General features: G+C 43.4%; 1 protein-coding gene across 2 annotated transcripts in view; it reads left to right on the top strand.

Annotated features, from left to right (window-relative positions):
- btbd11b (BTB (POZ) domain containing 11b) overlaps window positions 1–20,816 on the top strand; it is a 99,647-nt gene that overhangs the window by 38,474 nt on the left and 40,357 nt on the right. For both annotated transcript variants that reach the window (XM_059652514.1, XM_059652515.1), the window contains exon 2: window positions 17,345–17,485. In XM_059652514.1, the coding sequence (XP_059508497.1) occupies window positions 17,345–17,485 (141 nt within the window). The remainder of the gene's footprint in view (window positions 1–17,344; window positions 17,486–20,816) is intronic.

The following is a 20,816-nucleotide window of genomic DNA, read 5'->3' as shown; positions in this document are numbered from 1 at the left end:
AGAGCACTTCTCTCTGCATTTAGGATGTCATATCAGTGACAGTGATATCACCCAGTAACTTCATATTCTCTGCTCAAAACCAGGAAAGAAATTGCTCACTCCTTCTAGAACATTCTTTTGGTTCACCATTCTGTGGGCTGATTCACGGGAAGTTAGGATACCCCTCCAATTTCTAAGACCACAATTTGAGTCACCCAAGCTTGTTGACACCATCCCCTGCTGATTCATTGCAAGTTTGGAGGCAGAGTCTAGCTTCTGAGCCTGGGGCTCCTGTACTCCATCTATTCTTGTTTCTTTATTTCTTCCTCTCCTTTCCTTTTTTCACTTTGTTTTCTCTTATAGATGGGCCTGTTTTTATACCTATCTCAGGCAGTCCCCTTGACTGGGAAGTAGCACTCCAGCCAGGGTGGGGTAGTGCTTGCTGGTACAGATCTGTCAACGGGATGGTACCCACTTGGGATGTCAATCTGGATTTTTTTCTTGTGTTGTGTGTGCTTTTTTGAAGTGGGTCTTAAACCTGCATGCTCTAGTGGGAGAGCCCTACCCACTGGCAGACACTGGCAATGTCATTTTAATGCAGCCGTGATGTGAGCATGCCTGGAGACAGACCCCTCGCTGTGTACCCTCAGTTTCTGCCACCTTGTCAGCAGAGGATGAGCCTCAAGTGAATAATGCAAACCTGAGATCAGCTGTTTAAACGTCGATGTGGAAGCAAGTTGTACAAATGGAGTTGTCTCGAATGGTGGAGCAGGTTCTCTGGTCTGAATGGCCTTGCTCTGTTCCTGTGTTGTCTGGCTGAAATCTGGATGGTTATCTTTCTCTGTTTAAGCATCAGATCAAAGCTTTACCAAAGTGGCCCTGTTGGAGAAACTGGGACAAATCTTGGGCTTTGTCCAGGATGTGTATCACTGCTGAGGTACATCTATAGAATAAACGGTGAAGTAATGAGTCAGTGGTCAAGATAGCTAATGGTGAGTTAGATATGGTAAAGTCTGGACCTGGAGTCACTGCTCTTGGCAATTCTTGAGGTCTCACCTCACTTCATTGTCAGTGATACTTGTTCTTGTGTTTGGGGGATTTGGTCTGCATAACCCTCTGCTTGTTAGTCTCTGGTTCCTTTTTTAAACATCTTCATCCTTGTCTTCAAATCTGTATGGGACCTCGCCTTATCCCTGTAATCACCTTCAGCACTGCAACCACCTGAGATCACTGCACTTCTTCAGACCTGGTCTCTTGAGCATCTCTGTTTTAACCACTTTACTGTTGTAGTTGTCCCTAACTTGACTGGACTCTGAGCTTTGGACTACCTCAGGTGTAGTGTCATTACTTAATATTCCTGATTTAAGGCACCCCCAATAATGAGATCATCTGACCTTGAAGCCCTTGTGTGACTCCATGTTCCACTTGTCTTAATATTCCTGTGAAGTGCTTTTTGTATTTGTACAGCACCTTTTTAACAAAATGCAAGGATATTGCAGAAGAACAGACCATTTGGCATCTTGTCTCAGGGACTGCCCTCTCCCCACAACCCTCCTTTCCCTAAGAGACTAAACATTGACCTCTGCCAGCAGCCTTAAGGGCATTCAGTTATAAACCTGTTAACAGACAATGAAGATTTCCAACCCTCTGAGGAAATTTCTCCTCAGTCTGAGATGATTGGCCCCTTATCCTCAGACTCTGCCTACGTATTACATTCTCCAAGCCACATCTTAGATGACCCTGTTAAATCCCTTCAGAATCCCTTGCTGTTGGTGAGATCATCTCACTCTGGTAAACTCCAGAGAATATAAACCAAGTTTAGTCTGCTCCTGATTGTTGGACAACCCTTTCATCCCAGAAACTAGTTTAGTGGACTTTAACTGCACCACCTCCAATGCAAGTAAATCTTTTTTAAAATATGGAGAGCAGAACTGCATAGTGATCTTGGAGTCTCACCAAAATACTGTATGATAGTGAGAAGACTTTATTTCTGTATGTCAATCTAATGCAGTGTCTGTAGAATACAGCATTACTTATTTTTCAATGACTAGCTATGTTTCCACACCCCTTAGAGGTTGTAGTGCTAGCCCCATTGTGCGTCTGTGTAACAGTCCCCATCTTGAGAACCTTGATTACAGGAGGTGAGTATGCCTCTCTCTGTGCTTGGAAAGCCCCTGCTGCTCTGAGGAGATGTGGCACACCTGGGATAAATTCGGTCAGAGCTGTGCTGAGCATTCGGTCTGCCTCATGGCAGGAGACTTGCACCGAGAGGGCAGGTGTGTTATTGCAAAGGTTAGAGACGCACCATTTGATACTCAGCCTTGGTAAATGTTGTGGTAACTTCATACTGCAGCTGCCCTCCGGCCGATGGTGAAAGTGTCGAAGACTGAATGATCTCCTAACAGAACTGAAACTGTGGCAACTTTCTAACCACCCTGCTGGTGTACCTGCTCAGACTGGTGTTGCTGAAAGCACCCAGGTCTCTTGGGGAAGCCACTTCCTGCAATCTGACCACACGCTCTGCCGCTGTTAAGAGTAGGAGATAGGAGCAGGAGTAGACCATCCATTCCCCTCGAACCTGCTCCACCATTCAAGAATAGTCATGGCTAATCCTCTGACTCACTGCATGTTCTTGCCCCTTTAACATCCATTGCTTTCTTGACTTAAGAAAAAAAAACTTGTGTATCTTGGCTTTAAATATATTCAACAACTGACCCCCTCTCCTTTCTGGGGTTGGAAGGGCCAGCAGGCTCAGACAACCTTCTTGTTTCCCTTCCCCCACCTCCAAATGGGAGACAGGGAGTCGGGGGGTGGGGGCGTGTGTCAGCTGAGGGTCTGGACTGGGTCTGGGGCTGGGGTGAGCTGAAACTGGAAATGGATAGCTGGATGAGAAACTGATGGAGACTGGAGACCAAGATGAGGTCAGCTCTGAGCTATACCAAATGACAATAGAGAAGGATGCTAATTACATTCAGCAGTAAAGCTTAGACTTTTTTCACCTCAAGTTAATTTTGTCATTTCAGAGCCAAATCCTAGGCTGGGCAGGACTTTTCTCTCCTATCTCCTGGTTATTCAAAGCACTGTTTAATAATGAGTTAGTTTACGAACCCTCCCTTCTGTGAGACAGTGCTCCAAGTGGAGGGAAACTGTACTGAGGTCTTCTGTGCTGTCTGTGTGATGAACAGTGCATTATAACCCGAGTCACACAGACTGCACAAGGGAGTATCGTTGTCTGTGCTGGATTCAGATGGCCTGAAAACAAAATAGAAACAGTTTTTTTTGAGGTTTCCTGCGTTTTGTTTTTGAACCTCTAAAATGTATATAGCTGGTCTCACTGCTCTTGGAATCTGGTTCACAGGCCAAGTTCTAAAAGTTAGTCCACTGTTGTTTATTTCAGCACCGCTTTGTTTAATAACCAGGAATGCAAAATGTTCAATTCCAGGTTCAATCAGCAAAGCAACTCGAAAATAAATTGGGCTGTGTGTGCATGAGCATGCATTGCAGTGATGCATGAACTAACAGGCATTCCAGTGCTGCTCCAGTGAGAATTTGAAGCTGATTCTGCATTTGTATAAGAGTGCTTTTATGGTATTAACTTTCTACATTTGCTGCACTTGCCCCTGTTTGAAGAAATATCTGGGGATTTTGCACTATGGTGTTCTTTCACAATTTCCACTCATCCCCATTTCAAGGAACATTCTTCCATCTGCTAATCCTGCATGCTGGTGATAAAGCATTAGAAATAACTTTTTGTGGCATTTTCAGGAAGCTTGCACAAAGGAGGCATACTGTAGACTGTGTTTGAGTTTTCTTCCCCAAATGTCATGGTGGATAGCCTCTTTTTTAGTTTGTGGTTGGGCACAGATGCTCTGTCAGTGGCATTGAGTGACTATGTAAAGATGTAGTGGAAAGTGGAAAGCGCAAACCTCTCAGCAATCCAGGAATGGGACTTTTGTGGATTGACAAGTCCCGTCACAGAGGTAACCAGAGTTCCTGCATTTACCAAATCTCCTGGTGAAATTTGAATTCAATTTTTAATTACAGAAGCTTGAACACATGCATCAACAGGGTAAGGAACAACTTCTTTAACTTTGAATAATGCCGTTCTCACTAATGTTGATCTTGCCCTGTGCAATATAATCTGTACCACAGTTTTTTTATTGTATGGTCCGCCCATACTGCTTGGAAACAAAATATTTCACTGTACTTGGGTGCACTTGACGACAACAATAAGTAAACCAAGTTAGAAAGGGTGTGCACGTGTGTGTGTTGTGGATCTGGAGAGACACCAAGGGAACGTTGTCCAATTGTTTCAGAACTCCCAAGGACAGTTCTTGATTCTGAAGCAGTCATACCAGATGCACAACATTAACACTCCCTCTCCCCCCTTGCCTCCCCCCCCCCCCCCCCCCCTCATTTCCCCAGCATTGCCTGACATAAACAACCCATTTGATCCTCTCGTGTCCTTTTTAGTGAAGGAAATCTGCCATCCTTGCTTGGCCTGCCCCACATGGATCCAGGTCCACAGCTATGTGGCTGACTCTGAGCTGTCCTCTGAATTGGCCGAGCAAGTTGTGTAGTTCAAAGGTGATCAGTGATGGGTAACAGATGCTGGCCTTGCCAGTCACACCCTCCAACCCATCAAATAACAAACTGCCTTCATTCTTCCCCTTGGTGAAAACCAGCAGTAACGATGGCAATCTCATTTGTGCTTTGTGATCTTACTGCTGTCTAAAATGTAAACAGACTCCTCCACCTTGGTGCCAATAAAGCCAGTCAATGCAAGTTGGGACCAAGGGTGTGTGCAGGTAACTATATATTGGATTTAACAAATGTAATTATTACTTGTGTGATTTGAGCAGGGGGTGGGGGGTAAACACATCTTGAAGAACCAAAGAATCCCTATGGTGTGGAAACAGGCCCTTTGGCCCAACAAGTCCATACTGCCCCTCAGACCATCCCACCCAGACCCATTCCCTTCTCCAAGCTACACATCGCTGAACACTAAAGGCAATTTAGCATGGATTGTGGGAGGAAACCCACAAAGACACAGGGAGAACGTGCAAACTCCACACAGACAGTAACCTGAGGGTGGAATTGAACCCAGGTTCCTGGCACTGAGGCAGCATTGTTAACTGCTGAGCTCCCATGCTGCCACACAGCCTTGAATGTATTCCTTTGCTCCCTGTTTAGTATATGTTATGGTATAGCCTGTAACTCCAACTCAAGGTTGGTTTGATACTGTCCTCTTCAGCTTCTGTAATTTCACCAATATAGAGAAGTTGAGGTGGGAGTGATTGCTTATAGCTCTTGAGATGGGCATTTTGAGGCCCAAGGGGTTAAATGTGTCTACCGCGTTACTAAATATTTTAAAACTGGGCACTTTCAAAAAACAGTAGTGGCCCCCTGAGGAGATGATCTGGGCAGCAGATGGGCCTCCAGCCAAGAAATTAACCTCAGTTATACATCACTGTCTGGTGCAAGTGAGTGTTCACCTTGATCAGTCCTACAAAGAGATCTTGTCACTAAAATGACCTGATTTACAGAGCTCCATCTGTCTCGACTGATCGTTTTCAGTAATGAGGTAAGAAAAGCAGAAACTCTAGGTACTTCACAGCAGATTTTCCCTTTTTTTAATGCCATCTGGAATGTATTCTTCACTCTGGATGGTGCACTTGACCACCTTTTCCAGCAGCCAGCATTTGCTTTTCTCCTCCTTAGGAAAGCCAATGCTTTCTCCTCGTGAGCCCTGTGGTGTTTCCCAAGTCATAGGGTGAGCACAACAGATAATAGTACCAAAAGCTTTAGGCTATCTTTAGACATTCTCCACTTGGCCCCTCCCACCAGTTCTACCAATCAGCAATATTTGATTGGGACAACACATCCATCCTAGGACAAGCCAAACAGAGACACACACGAGAATTCCTAGAAGCATGGCATTCCAACCCGAACTCCATCAACAAACACATTGGCTCCAAATCAATCTACCACCCCCTGAGAAAAAGAACAGGAAATGACATCACCAATGCAGGAAATGACATCACCAACCCAAGGAAACCTAACCAGATAAATAGAAAGCAGGACATGACACCAGTGCTTCACCAGAGGCTCACTGATGTTACCTAGAATGGTGACGACGTCTGAAAACTAACCTTCCAGCTCAGCGAGCAAACTCACATCCAGCAATATCCATGGTTAAATTTCTACCTTGGTTCCCCTACCCCACTCTATTCCCACATTCTTTGATGCCCTTGGCGCCCAATAGTCTTGAGTGCTCAAGTGCTTCCAGGACCCCAGAATCTTTTGATCCCTGCACTCATCAGTTTTGCTACCTGACTTTCCAAAGTCTTTTCTCCATTTACAAGATATCACTTCACGAGTGTGGAATACTCCCCACTTACTGGACACTGGACAAAATGGCCCACTCGAATGGCACCCCATCTATCACCTATCAACATTTAATTCCTTCGCTACGAAGCACAGTGGCTGCAGCATGTTCAATCTACCACATTCACAGCAGTAACTCCCCAAGGCGGCTTTGACAATACCTTACAAAAACCTGATCTCCATCACCTAGAAGGATAAGGCTAGCAGATACTTGGAAGCGCCTACTCTATCCTGACTTTTTGAAATATTATCAGTGTTGCTGGGTCAAAATTGTGGAGCCCCCTTAAGGCTTTTCTCAATGTTCTGGAAGTCCCTCTGAGCTGTTTAAGACCTACCTCCATGACCAGATGTCCTAATATCTCCCATAACCTGGTTTAATGTTGGACGTAAGCTTTATAAAGCTTATAGGAAGCACCTTGGGAGATTTTGTTCCATGAAAGACTCTGCAGAATTGTAACTGAGTAATTTAAGTTACTCTTGTGGTTGAATAAAGAAGGCGATAGATGTGCGTGGTGAATTTGGACTGAGTTTTTGAACGAGAAATGATGATGCTTGTATAAAATGCAAGTTGTGACACAAACAGAATTGGAGTCATTTCTTAAATGTTCTTTAGTGATAGTTGGGTGTCACTGACAAAGCCAGTATTTATTGCCCGTTGCCTTTGGGAATGTGGTTAAGAGCCTGTGCCTCAAACTTGCTAAAGTCCAATTTGACTTGACCATGTTGGATGTAGAAAACTGGAAGTGAACCTGAGGCAGGCCCAGTTGATTAGTTTCTACTTAGGCATAGGCATCTGAGCCCAGAATGAGATTATAGCGATGGGAGGAGGTTTGTCAAACAAGTAGGACACAGTGGAAGATTTCAGGAAAACGGACATGTTTATGGCACGCAGCAGAGCACTGCAAATTAGTGTGGACCCGTGCAAGGCGATGTAGTTGTGGAGTTAAAAACAGGGAACAAGAGCATGCGTTCAGGAGAAATATAATGAAGTTGCATATGGACAGAGGGACATTCAGTTCAGTGTTATAAATAGTGACATAGAACACAAGCATAGAGAAGTAGTAATGAATTAATACAGAACACTAGATCATAATTCACTGTTACAGAAAGCTCATTAAAGGCAGTGAGAGCAGACAGTGTAGATTCACCCAGATTGGGGATGAAATATAAATTCTGAATCAGTGGCTGTTAACTGGAGGTCTTGAGGGATGTGAATACACGAGTCACTATCGTGCTGAACTGTTGAAAGGGCTGCACAGCGGACTGAGATCTTGTGGCTGTGTTCTTGGGAGCTGGAATTTATCATGAAGAGTGACTGTTTTCTCCCTATTTTGTCTGGCTGGAGAATAGGAGTGAGCATTCCTAATTTAAAACTGTTGTATGGAAAATGCCGAGCAAGGTCAAGAGCATATCTCACGTTGTGGGGTAGGAGTGGGAAGGGTGTGGGAGCTTTGCTATTAGGGAGCAGTCTTACTGACAAGGAGTGGCTATGCTGGAGATCGCCACATCTTTGGGAAAGCTGAATTGAATATTTTGAGCAGACACAAATAACGAAGGCAAATTCTGAAAGAGACTTTGCTTGCAGCTGGTTTCTGAGTTAACCTCTTTCTAATGCACGAAAATTGAATTAATATTTTTCCGGAGGATCTCAAAGCTTATGAAATATACCCTGACCAGTCAAACGTTAGCAGCGAGATTTAAGAACAGAGACAGAACTCTGCTAATGAAGAACAACACCATTTATATAATTTTGGTGCAAAAATGTGGGCACTATCCTTGGTTTTTATAAGTTTAGACATGGGGACCACTACAAGAAGAGGACTGACTGCTCAACTTGTTCCTGTCATTGGCTTGTAGCTGGGTAGAAAGCTGACTCAACCTGTAAGAATTGAGTGGATTTCCAGGTGAGTTTCTTTCTCTAGGGTGTTATGAAGGCTGGGTTATTGAATGTACGCAAGGCTGTGTTGGATAGACTTCAAATCGACAAAGTAGTGGAGTCAGATCAGCCATGACCTGAACAAGGTGGTTCGAGTGGCCTACTTCCTATCATAGAATCCTACAGCAACAGGCAGCCATTCAGGCCTTGGTGTCAGTACTTGCTCTTTGGAAGAGTCACTCAGTTAATCTCAATGAAAACAGAAGTTGCTGGAAAAGCTCAATGGGTGTGACAGCTTCTGTGAAGAGAAATCATCAGTCAACATTTCAGGTTGAGTGACCCTTTCACCTATTCTTACATTTTGCACCACTAGGCCCCCCCCACCACCACCACCACTCTATCACAACCTTGTTCTTTGTTGATCAAAAACCAAGCCTTGAATATATTCAGGAGGTCGATGACTCTCAGAAGAAATGTCATCACGTTTTTATTCTTAAATGAGGGGGAGCCCCTCCATCCTAAACAGTGCTCCCCTGCTGCAGCCACTGTCACCCATGAACCACAATGCTAGATTTTCCTCCAGCATTGAAATCTCTCAGCACCTTCTCTGTAAAATCCCCTCCCCATTAAGTGCAACGTCACATAGGTTATGGAATGATGTGACTTATTTCCTGTTAATTAACACTGTTTCTGTTAGAGTTTTATCTCGGGTGTCAGAAACATGGAGCAAAAAGATTTCATCATCTGATCAGAAGCTGCAACTCCTAAGTCTGTCAGTGTGTGCTGAACAGAGTGCCTAGGCTGTGTGCTGTAGGATAATAGAGGGCAGGTCCAGTGAGAGATATGGAGGAGCGCCATCCTTTGTAACATTGCAATAGGAGCCTGGTACTAGCTTGGAGACATCTGCAAATTTCTGGCTTCAGCAAAGCAATGAAAAGAGGTATGTGTAGTGCATGTTGGGACATGGGGAAGTGACAACCTAGTGGAAATATTGCTCAACTGTTAATTCTGAGACCCAGGTAACGTTCTGGGGAAGCTGGATTCGAATCCTGCCATGGCAGGTGACGACAGAATTTGAAGTTGGAATTTGAGTCATATGATGACCATTAAGCGATTGCAGATTGTCAGGAATAATCCATCTGGTTCACTAATGTCCTATACATGACTGGCCTACATGTGACTCCAGACCCTTTTACTATTAGGTATTAGTCTAGTTGACTCTGAATAATCCTCTGGGCAATTAGGGTGAGCAATAGCCAACAATATCCTCATCCCGTGAATAATCTATTTTTAAAAGAAAGTAGTACTCAGTCCTGTGAAATTGAACCTTATTATTTTCGTGCAACATTCAAAGGAACCTACAGCACAGGAACAGGCCCTTCGGCCCTCCAAGCCTGCGTTGATCAAGATCCTCTATCTAACCTGTCATCTATTTTCTAACGGCCTGTATCCACTTGCTCCCTGCCCAGCCCTGTACCTGTCCAAATATATCTTAAGACGCTAACGTGTCTGCGTCTACCACCTCCACTGGCAACGCGTTCCAGGCACCCACCACCCTCTGTGTAAAGAACTTCCTATGCATATCTCCCTTAAACTTTCCACCCCTCACTTTGAACTCATGACCCCCTAGTAATTGAGTCCCCCACTCTGCCAGGGGGGGGGGGGGAGGGGAGAGGAGGGGAGGGAGGGGAGAGGAGGGGAGGGAGAGAGAAGCTTTTTGCTATCCACCCTGTCTATACCCCTCATGATTTTGTAGACCTCAATCATCTGTCTTTGTAATGAAAATAATCCTAATCTACTCAACCTCTCTTCATAGCTAGCACCCTCCATACCAGGCAACATCCTGGTGAACCTCCTCTGCACCCTCTCCAGTGCATCCACATCCTTTTTGTAATATGGTGACCAGAACTGTACACTGTACACAGTACTCCAAATGTGGCCAAACTGAGGTCCTATACAACTGCAACATGACCTGCCAACTCTTGTACTCAATACCTCGCCCAATGAAGGAAAGCATGCCATATGCCGCCTTGACCACCCTATTGACCTGCGTTGTCGCCTTCAGGGAACAATAGACCTGAACACCCAGATCTCTCCATCAATTTTCCCTAGGACTCTTCCGTTTACTGTATAGTTCGCCCTTGAATTTTATCTTCCAAAATGCATCACCTCGCATTTCCCTGGACTGAACTCCATCTGCCATTTATCTGCCCAACTCTCCAGTTTATCTATGGTCTGCTGTAATCTCTGACTGTCCCCTTCACTATAGCTACTCCACCAATCTTAGTGTCATCAGCAAACTTGCTGATCAGACCACCTACACATTCCTCCAGATCATTTACATATCACAAACAATTCATTGTAACTGAAACACCATTCTTTCTAGAGACAGTTCTGTGAAATGAATTTGTTGTGCCTTTTTGTTGAAATGCAAACAAGAGACCTCTGTTTGATCTTCTGTAGTTTAATTGGACTTCTTTCCGAAAGATGTAAATTAATGCAACACCAAATAACGTTATAAAAAGAAAACCTGAGACTATCTATCCCTGCCTCCACTCTGCCTTCTTTCTCATCTCCCTCGCTCTCTCCCCTACGCCATGACCCCCCACCCACCCCCAATACTAAACAGGGGAATGGGTTCAGTTAAAATAGACTTTAGCAGTCTTTCGCAAATTATTTTTGGCCTCCAATACATTGACATCATATCTTTTAAAACTGGGGTTGTTCGGTAAAGAAGTCAATGTGCTGTTTTCTTTAAACAAATCCCATTCTGTCTCATCCTCCCCTAAATTTTCCTTAATGTGGTTTCCTCGGAGTGTTCAGCCAAATCCCCTCCTGCCCTGTCCCCGCGGCACAGTCACAAACCCTTGAATCGCTATGAATTGATTTCCTGTCATTTGCTCAGAGGTAGCTCTGGTAACTTTTTGTGAACTCCAATACCTATTTAAACAGCCCCTGTTTTGAAGGTTTTTATTGGCTGTCTTTGAGTTAGCTAATCTGTGTAGAACCTGTTGGGTGAAGAATTAAACCTGATAGTGCTCACCCCGTGAGAAATTACCCCAAAGGGGAAACCTTTAATCCAAAAAGAAGCAGGAATAGGCCATTCAGCCCCTTGAGCCTTCAATCATACAATTAGATTGTGGCTGATCTGATATTTCTGCCTATTTCTATGACTTTCTCATACTCCCTTGTTTAACAAAATTTATCCACTCCTATCTTGAAAATATTCAACTATCTGTTTCACTGCCCACTGGGGAAGAGAATCACAAATTTTGCAAACTTCTTAAAGAAAGACCCCTGATTTTTAAAGTGACTCTGGCTCTAGAATCTCCTGTAATGAAAATCATGTTTCCTTTTTTGAAATAACTCCACGGAGGCAGCTATCCCATCACCATGTCACCCTTTTTATACTTGGAGTTCTTGACACTTATTCAGCTCTCTGGGTGAGCAGAACCTTTGACCCTCCTGTTTCTCTCTGTCAGCCTGGGATCCCTGATTGGGGCTGTTAACCTGGTCCAATCAGGGCACTCGTTCTTTGAGGTCCACATGGCTGACCTTGTTACAATCACTACACATCAATCCTGTAAAGACCATACAGTAGCTTTTATGTTTCACACCAGTTACCTCTCTCTCTTACTCTTCTGATCTCTAGCAATAGAAGCCCCACTTGTCCAATCTCTATCCATAAGACAGTATCTCATTTCCAGTCTATATTTGGTAAGCCTTCTCTGAACTGCCTCCAACACATTTGCATCCTTCCTTAAATAAGGTGATCAGTCTGGCAACTGTAAACCTGATATGGTGTATGAATGAAACTTAACCTTCCTACCTCAGTTTTCAATTTTCCTTGTGATAAATGACAGCATTCTATTAGCTTTCCTCACTACTTGCTGCACCAGCGTACCAGTTTGCAAATCATGCACCAGGACGACAAGATCTCTCTGCATTTATGCCTATTCCCTGCTTTCCGTTAGCCAGCCTGGTTTTTATCCATGCCGATCTCCTGTCCCTACACTGTAAGCTTGTTTCTGTCTCCAGTTCTGGCCTGGTCTATTGAGAGTTTCCGACATTTCGTTTTTCTTAGTTAACTGGAATCTCCTTTTTCCTGAGGAGTGTGTATTTCGTGAGTCCACGTTGGTGGAAGTTTAAACTGTAGAGCAGAGTTTGATCCATCTTTGCTCAACTGAACATTCCTGCTGAAAGCTTTGATTTATCTGAACTGGCTGAACTTCAAGCAAAACAACACGAGCCATGGGCACACCCACTGGTAGAAGCTGGGATCCAGACTACAAGCCATCCCAAACTCAGCTACATCCAATGTGGTTTTTTGATGTTGATTGACTGAGTTTTTATTTCTCTTGGCACAGTCAAACCACACAATCCAAGAGCTTTGATTTATTTTAATAAGTGCAGGAGAGGCTGAATAAAGAACTCCTATATTCTGCAGCAACCTTTGGTCGCCTAACTGTTTGTCCAGTAAAAAAAAATAAACTAGGAGCTTCGGTGGCAAATTAGTCGTTGCGTCTTTCACCGCCCAAACCTTGTATCAGAAAGGGACACTGTCGTTCTTGAAACATCTTTTCCTGAACATGAGACATCCCAAAGCATTTTACAGCCAATTAAGAACATCCTGAAGTGGAGTCACTGTTGTAATAAACGCACGCAATTCCTTTTAACTTTTTCCAGTTATAAATTCTTAAGAGGATGAGGACCAATTACTTCTGAATGTTCCTATATCAGCTGACTGCACTTCAGCCCAGGGCTGTTTGATTCTTGACTCTCCCTCTGTTATCACCAGAGATGGACGAGTAATAAATGTAATGGTTGCAGCTGCATTGTTTCCAGTAACGTGCTGATTCATTAACAAGCTTTTAATGCTTAGGTAATAAATGTTGATGTCCCATTGCTACCTCTCGCTGACCTACAACAACCTTGATAATGGCCTCATGTGTCCCCATACATGGCAAAGTAAAGGTGCCTGGTTTAGTGGTGTTTAGCTTCTGTTGTAGGATTAATAATCCAAATCAGTTCACATCCCACCATGATTATGAAAATTTTAATTTGGTTGTAGAAGGTCATTAAACTGAAATGTTAACCCTGTACCCCTCCCCGTAGATGCTGCCAGATCTGCTAAGTATTCCTAGTATTGGCGGTACAAATATTCAGCCTCTAAAGGATTCTAATTTCTGTGAAGAATCTGGATTTTGGCCAAAAGTGTCGATTAGTCATAAATTCTTCTTTTAGGTTATTGATGATGGTTCGGGGAAATAAACCCACACTTCTCTGGGCTAAATTTCACCTGCCCATTCAACCAGCCTGCCTGTGTCCTCTTGCAGTCTATCACTGTTCTCTGCACCCTACATACTGCTTCTAATTTTAGTGTCTTCCTGCAAATTTTGAAATTTGTACCCAGTCCTCCCAAATCTAGGTCATCAGTATGAACCGAGAAAGGTGTTCAGAGTCTCAGAACACTGTATACTTCCACCCACTCCTTAAAAAACAGATGCTGCCCATTTCTTTGTCTTTTATCGCTCGGTCAACTTTATATCCATTCTCCTGCTATCCCGTTGATTCCACTACCTTGAACTTTGTGGCAAGCCTGTTGGTTGACAGCCTATCAAAGTGATGGATGGGTTTCAGTTTCTGATATGGAAGTCAGCTACCTGTTGTGCACTGTAGGGGTTTCCTGTGATTGACAACATCCTCAGGTTTATGGCTTTACTGCCGGTGCCTCTATTTTTAATCAACCTGTTCCAACATGAAGTGGCACACTCCTGGGGTAGGTGGGACTTGAACCCGGAGGTATGGACACGTCTACTGCATCACAAGACCCTTCGCGTGTCCTCCAGTGAAATAGAACCCAATTAGGGTGGGAAGGTTGGGACAAAGAGCAATACCGATCCTCTAACTCCTTCCCTCCAACCCCCTCCCCACGTTGAATTCACCATTTGCTGTCATCTTTCATCTTCTGTGCTAACTTTCTATAAAGCAAAATGGACTCGTGTTAACAAGTGTACTTTTCAATTTTTAAAAAAAGTTGCCTAGCCATTATGAAAAAAAGGTATCAGGAAATATTATTTTTTGGTGTAGGTTGAAAGTTGAATAGCTGTTCTTGACAGTACGTGTACCACGGTCTTTGTCATTTTATCTTTACAATGATTTACCTACAAGGCAACAAACCAATAACATCAACTCAACCAGACAAACCAGCCCAGTTCGTCCCCTCCCCCCACTGCATCCCAAAACCATCCCAGCCTGTCTCTGCCTCCCTAACCTGTTCTTCCTCTCACCCATCCCTTCCTCCCACCTCAAGCCGCACCTCCATTTCCTACCTACTAACCTCATCCCGCTTCCTTAACCTGTCCCCCCCCCCTACCTCGCCACCTATACTCTCCTCTCCACCTATCATCTTTACTCTCCATCTTCGGTCCACCTCCCACCTCTCCCTATTTATTCCAGAACCCTCTCCCCATCCCCCTCTCTGATGAAGGGTCTAAGCCCGAAACATCAGCTTTTGTGCTCCTGAGATGCTGCTGGGCCTGCCGTGTTCATCCAGCTTCACACTTTGTTAGCTTACACTCGCTGAATCAGCTTCTGGATCGGACCTGACTATCTGCAATATTCTTTCAAGCAACATTGTTTTGGTGCTATCTTTCCAATCCCATCCCATTTCTTCCCAAAGCAGCAATGTCAGTGAGTTGCATAATCACCCAGTTATATAATAACTTGCACGACATCGTTGTGAAAATCAAACCGTCTTTGATCCCACAGTAAAAAGAATATCTCTTCATTGAGTGTTAGACAAATCTTGTTTGAAGAACAAAGATGTTGAATAAATTTTGTCGTCATTTCACTCAAGATGTCACACACACGTCACCATGTTTTCTGACAAACAAATCCAAAATGCTCATTGGAACTGCCTGGATGTTTTGGAGAAAACTTTCCACATAGGACTATTTTTGAAAGGATATGGTTAAACCAAAGACCAATGCATCTTCTGATTTGAAATAAGACAGTGTATAAATAGGAATATATATAGTATTACGCAGAGAATGCAGTGGACAGAGTGATTAGTTTGAGACTGGACCATAGGGAGAGAGTGGAGCACTGGGATTAGTTAGGAGTTGATAGCAGGCTATGGGAAGACCTGGAGCAGTAGTATTAATTTTGTCTGTTCTTAAAGTTTCAGTGCAGCGATTATAATGGTGTTGATGCTGTTAACAACATGTTTGGCTCTGTGTCTCTGGCTAGGAAGAGAGCTTAGTTCCTGCAGTGTGAAGGGTTAAATTTGAGCTTGAACATTTGGACAAGCTCAAAGTATTGAGAAAATCCCTGAAACATTCTGGTTCACTCGCATAGGTGAGAGGTTGCAGTCAGGGCTAGCCCTAAGAGTTTGTCTGTCTGCTACAGTATGCTGTTGTCTTGGTGTACCAGCCGCTTTGCTCCAATGGCTGCCGCTGTTTTGCTCTTTTCCAAACCTACGCTTCAGCAACTTCACAGTTTCAGTGCTTTTTGACAAGTGATGAAGCAAGTTTCCCACACAGCCTTTAACAGGCGAGTTGACCAAACTCTTGGTGCTTTCCCGTATCTGGGCATTGAGGGGTCGCACAGTATTTGGGGTTGTGACATTACAACCAGGGGGCAAGAGTCCAAGGTTTGTAAATGGGAGTGCTGTGTGTACCAGACGTGTCATTGACAAAATTCTGGTTAATAATCAGCGGTCATCAATCATTGTCTCCCTGTTTTAAAACACATATAAAGTCATTGTTATTGTCATTGGACCTGAATGCAAAATGTCACTATTTGCAGAAGTTTTGGAGTAGGGGCTGGGTTCAAGGCTTCGCTCCAGGGATCTGCCTTTGCAAATTAATTTGGGGAGATCATCATCAGTGAACTAATGATGACAGTTTTCCAAAACAGGGCCCTCAAAGAGTGACTCATTTCTTATTTCAGTGATGACTGATTTTGGTTCTCCCCTGATCTGAGTGGTATCTGTTTATACTGTCGGGAATTTTTTAAGCCTTCACCATCACTTTTGCTTTACAGGCTGGGGAATGTAAAGAGGTGCTGTGTGCTCACACTAGGTTTCAAAACAGCAGGAATCCATTAAACTGAGTGATGTAAAGCCAAAAACAGCTGGAGACAATAACTGGATCATCAGATGAATTTAGAAAGTTACATACAACATGGAAAGTTTGTGTTTTGGTTTGAACTGGTTTATTGTCTAGAGAAGATTGTTTGTTTAATTTCTCAGTCCTAAGACAGTGTCATTGCTGACATAACTCTGATCCAGAATGGCCTTAAATCCCTCGCCAAACATATGCACCCACACTCGATCACAGTCTGAAGCCATTTATTGGCCCATGATCCAACAATGGGTGTGTTGAGTAACACATTTGACTTTTTGTCCTTGTTTATTGACTCAAGCAATCACTTCCTCGTTTGCTGAATTTAAGGTGATTAGCACCCCCCCCCCCCCCCCCCCCCCCCCCCCCCCCCGCTTAGTCTATACAGGGAACAGTCCTCAGTAAAAAACGGCATTGCTTATGTTTCTCCACAAATACAGAATGGGTTTGGACTGAAGCCCCAACAATGTGCGCGTGCCCTGGATACTGCTGCACTTGTTTAGCAAGAACCACTCTCACTGTGGTCGCCAAAGGCTTCCACTCGACCAGTGGAATCTGTCACAAGGAACCTGTAGCAATTCCCAGCATTCCCATCCATCGATCTTGCTCAGGAGGGATCTTTCAGATGGAACACTGAGATAAAAGGGGGACAGTAGATTAAACACAATCAGTCACTGACAATGTGGTTTTTTTATGATGGGTAAAAGGGCTTGGATTTTACCCCTTGTTGAAGTGGCTAGCTTGAATTTTGCCGTATGTCTCAAATCAATGCTACACAGGCAAGTTAATAATACTGGCTCAAATTATGTGTTTCTGTAGACACTGACGTTGAGCAAATGCTGGTTTCTTATAGAGATGTCGAGCTTTTCGTTCTTCTACACAGGATATTAACGCTTTTTTAAAAAATTGGCCTGTTTGTAACTACCAAGAGTTGATGCCCTGTGTTTAGGACTTTCTCGTCTCTGTTTTCTTCCAGGAATCCTGAGCCTGCCCGAGAGCCTGAACTTGAACAGGGAGATGTGCAAGTCTGAAGGAACACCAATGTACAGTCAGTCTGAACTCCGAGCTATTGAACAGGCCTTACTGGTCACCCGTGTGGGAAGCATTGCTGAACTCAGTAAGGAAAGAATTCTATCATTTAGCCATTTGTACCTATGCACACTGCTCCTGCCCAGTGAGTGAGATTTTAGGGGGAGACAGTGACAGGGTAATATCGCTGAACTAGAAACCCAGAGGCCTAGGCTAATAGGACAATAGTGGTATGATTTCAGATCTCACCATGGTGGCTGGATTTTAATTTCTTTTTAATCAAACATGGAATTAGCTCCTATCCATGTCTGTCCCTTGTCTTTTGATGAATTGTATTGGGCTCAATGTAAATTAATCAGGCAAACACAAATGATTTACTGGTGATGGTTAATAAATGGGGAGAAAGGAATATTTCATGTTGGGGGAGGGGGAAACAACATTGTATGTATGAGAGCCCTTCTGGATGTAATAAGAAGGTCTGGAATTGAAAATGGACCATCAGTCATGGTAATGGTTAGACCCATCTGGTTCACTAATGTTGTTCAGGGAAGGAAATTTGTAAAGCGAAAAGATTATCAGCTGTTCTTACCTGGTCTGGCTGTCCTTTACTGGGTCGCGCCAATGTGTGACTCTAAATTCAAAGCAACATAGTTGATTCTCAATTGTCCTCTGAAATGCCCCTAACATTTAACTGCCCTAGAGATGTAACTCTCAGAGCTTGCTGTTCAAGGGCAAATGCCCGCTTTGCGAGCAACACTTGCGTCCCAAGTGTAAAGAATAAAAATAAGCACTAAAGGAGACCTCACTGGGTTAAATTATCTTGTCTCACTGCCAAGTGCAATGTTTGAAGGAGTAACTAGAATCAAGGTCAGGTCAGCAATAGTTTAAGAAATTGAATTTAATTTCCTCCAGCTGGTGAAGAGTCTTGAAAAGCTGAATGATCTCCTCCTACAAGATAGAATGGTGAGGTTGGGGCCAGTACTCGGAATATTATCAAGTTATAATTTGACTCAAATATAGGGCAGGGGTCATCCTGGGCCCAAGTTAGGATTGCCCTTGTTTCAGATTAAAGCCATGGCTAAGGCAAAACCAGTGTTTTTATTTTGGCTGTAATGGCAGAGGAGCTAGAATCTCCACTCAATGGCTGCAGCAACGCGAAGCCACCTCAAGTTAACTTTTCCTGTTAGGCTGCTCGTTGTAGCTGTGAATAGGGAGCTTCTATGAGCAACTGAAATGGAAACTCCAAGACCACAAGCTGTAGAACTGAGCAGATGACACATGCCTTTAGGCAGATCACTGTTACTTTAGGAAGAAATAAAGGATAGTGAAGGAGTAGACATATGATAAAATTTCATATTCAGTTTAAGTTGAAAGATTTGGGTCTGAAATTAGTCTTAAATTTATAATAAAGCAATTACAACGATATGCAGATACATCTGGGTAAAGTGGAGTGGAAAAATAGATTAAAAGGTAAGATGATGAGGAAGTGATGGCAGACATTTAAGAATATTTTTCATAACTCTTCAACAAAGACCTGTTCCACAGAGATAAAAACATGTGGGTGGGGTTGAACCATCCATGGTTAACTGGGCAAGTTAAGAATGACATGAAATTCAAAGAAAAAAAAGAACAACACTACAAAGATTAGTGACAGCACAGAAGATTAGGCACAATTTAGAAATTGGCAACAGATGACCTTCAAAAAAATGAAAACTGGAGTATGAGAAAACCATCAAAACAGACCACATGTGTTTCTACAATTATTTTTAAAAAAGGAAGAAAGTAGCCAAAGCAAGTGTGGTTGCTTTAGAGTGAGAGACTGGGAAATTAATAATGGTGAACAAAGATGGCAAAAAATTTGAATAAGTCTTCTGTGTAATGTCTTCATATAGATGCAAGAAACCTCTCAAGAATAGTACAATATCAAGAGGCTAAAGGAAGGGAGGGATTTAATATAATCATGATCAGTAGAGAAATCAAATTAGAAAAGTGAATGGGACTAAAGGCTCATGGGGCTCAATTATGAGAAGTAACAGCAATTATTCTCATTTGAGCAGAGAAGGTGAAGAGGCAATTTGATGTTTTGGGATAATTTTGTGTCGATCAGATATATTTGGGGGGCAAAATTGTTTTCCACTGAGTCTGTGATTCCATGACCTAAATATGGGATCATCACCAAGGGAGGGCAGGAGAATTATTTTTACAGGCGGGTTATTGGCTCATGGAATTCTTGGCCAGAACGAATGTGGAAGCAGAATCCTGAACAATTGCTACAAGAGAAACTTGGAATATCTGCATAAAAGATTGAAACTGAAATTGTAGAGAAAGGGATTGGTACTAAGGGGTATCTCTCCTGTAAGCCTGGACTAGCTCAATGGAACTGAATGTCCTCTCTGTGCTGTAGAATTTTGTGTGTGGCTGTAGATTTGCTCATTGAGCCGGTGTGTTTGCAGATTTTTCATCACCTTGCTGGGGAACATTATCAGTGTGCCTCTGGTGAAGCACTGGTGTTCCCTGCTGCTTGTTATTGCCTCAGTTTTCTGTGGTCGTTAGTCTAACTTCTGGTTTTGTTCTTCAGTGGTTTGTATATTGGGTCCAGTTCAATGTATTTGTTAACAGTTCTGGTTGGAATACCAGGCCTCCAGGAATTCCCTGGCATGTCTCTTTTGCTTGTGCTATTATGGATGTGTTGTCCCAGTCAAATTCCTGTCCTTCTATGTCTGTGTGTAGTGAGTCCAGTGAGAATTGGTTGTGTCTCTTGGCTAGTTGGTGTTTTGTGTATCTGTATTGTCAGTAGTGTGCCTTACTGATGTCTCCTGAGCTGTGTAATTTCTTCCTGGTTGTTGTGACCCAGTACCATAACTCTGGTGTTGGGGCTATTACCAACAGATACCCTCACCCAGCACTCATTCTTAGAGTGGACCTTAACTCGCAGCTCTCTAACCCAGAGGTTGGAGTGCTTATGATAAATCTAAACACCTCTGCCTCCAATTTCTTCCCAGAGCCCAGTTGAGCACGGGCTGTTGAACATGCTAGTTGTTGTTCCTGAAGCCCAGTCGATATTCGATGCTGTTAGCCATATCACATGCACAGTCCACACACGCTTTTACTGTCTAAAGTTCTCCCACCTCCCCCAGTTTGGAAAACAGTAGTTTCACTATTTCCTGATGGTAGTGGTGACGAGAAAGTGATTTGCACAATAGATATGTGGCCTTTATTCCTGTTGCTACGCTTGATGTATTTGCATAAATGAAGGCAACAGCTGGAAGGCGATAGCAAAGCTTTTGTCCTTTTGGCAAATCAGGATTACTCTGGAAGGAGACAAGATAGTACCATCATTGAACCTTGGCCGATTCCAACTTCATGTAAACCCAACTGATCCTTTTCCTTCAGAATAGATACAAAAGGTGAGCCAAATT

The sequence above is a fragment of the Stegostoma tigrinum genome, chromosome 18, assembly GCF_030684315.1.
Source record: "Stegostoma tigrinum isolate sSteTig4 chromosome 18, sSteTig4.hap1, whole genome shotgun sequence".
NCBI classification, from domain to species: domain Eukaryota; kingdom Metazoa; phylum Chordata; class Chondrichthyes; order Orectolobiformes; family Stegostomatidae; genus Stegostoma; species Stegostoma tigrinum.
This window is presented reverse-complemented; position numbering and strand designations above follow the sequence as displayed.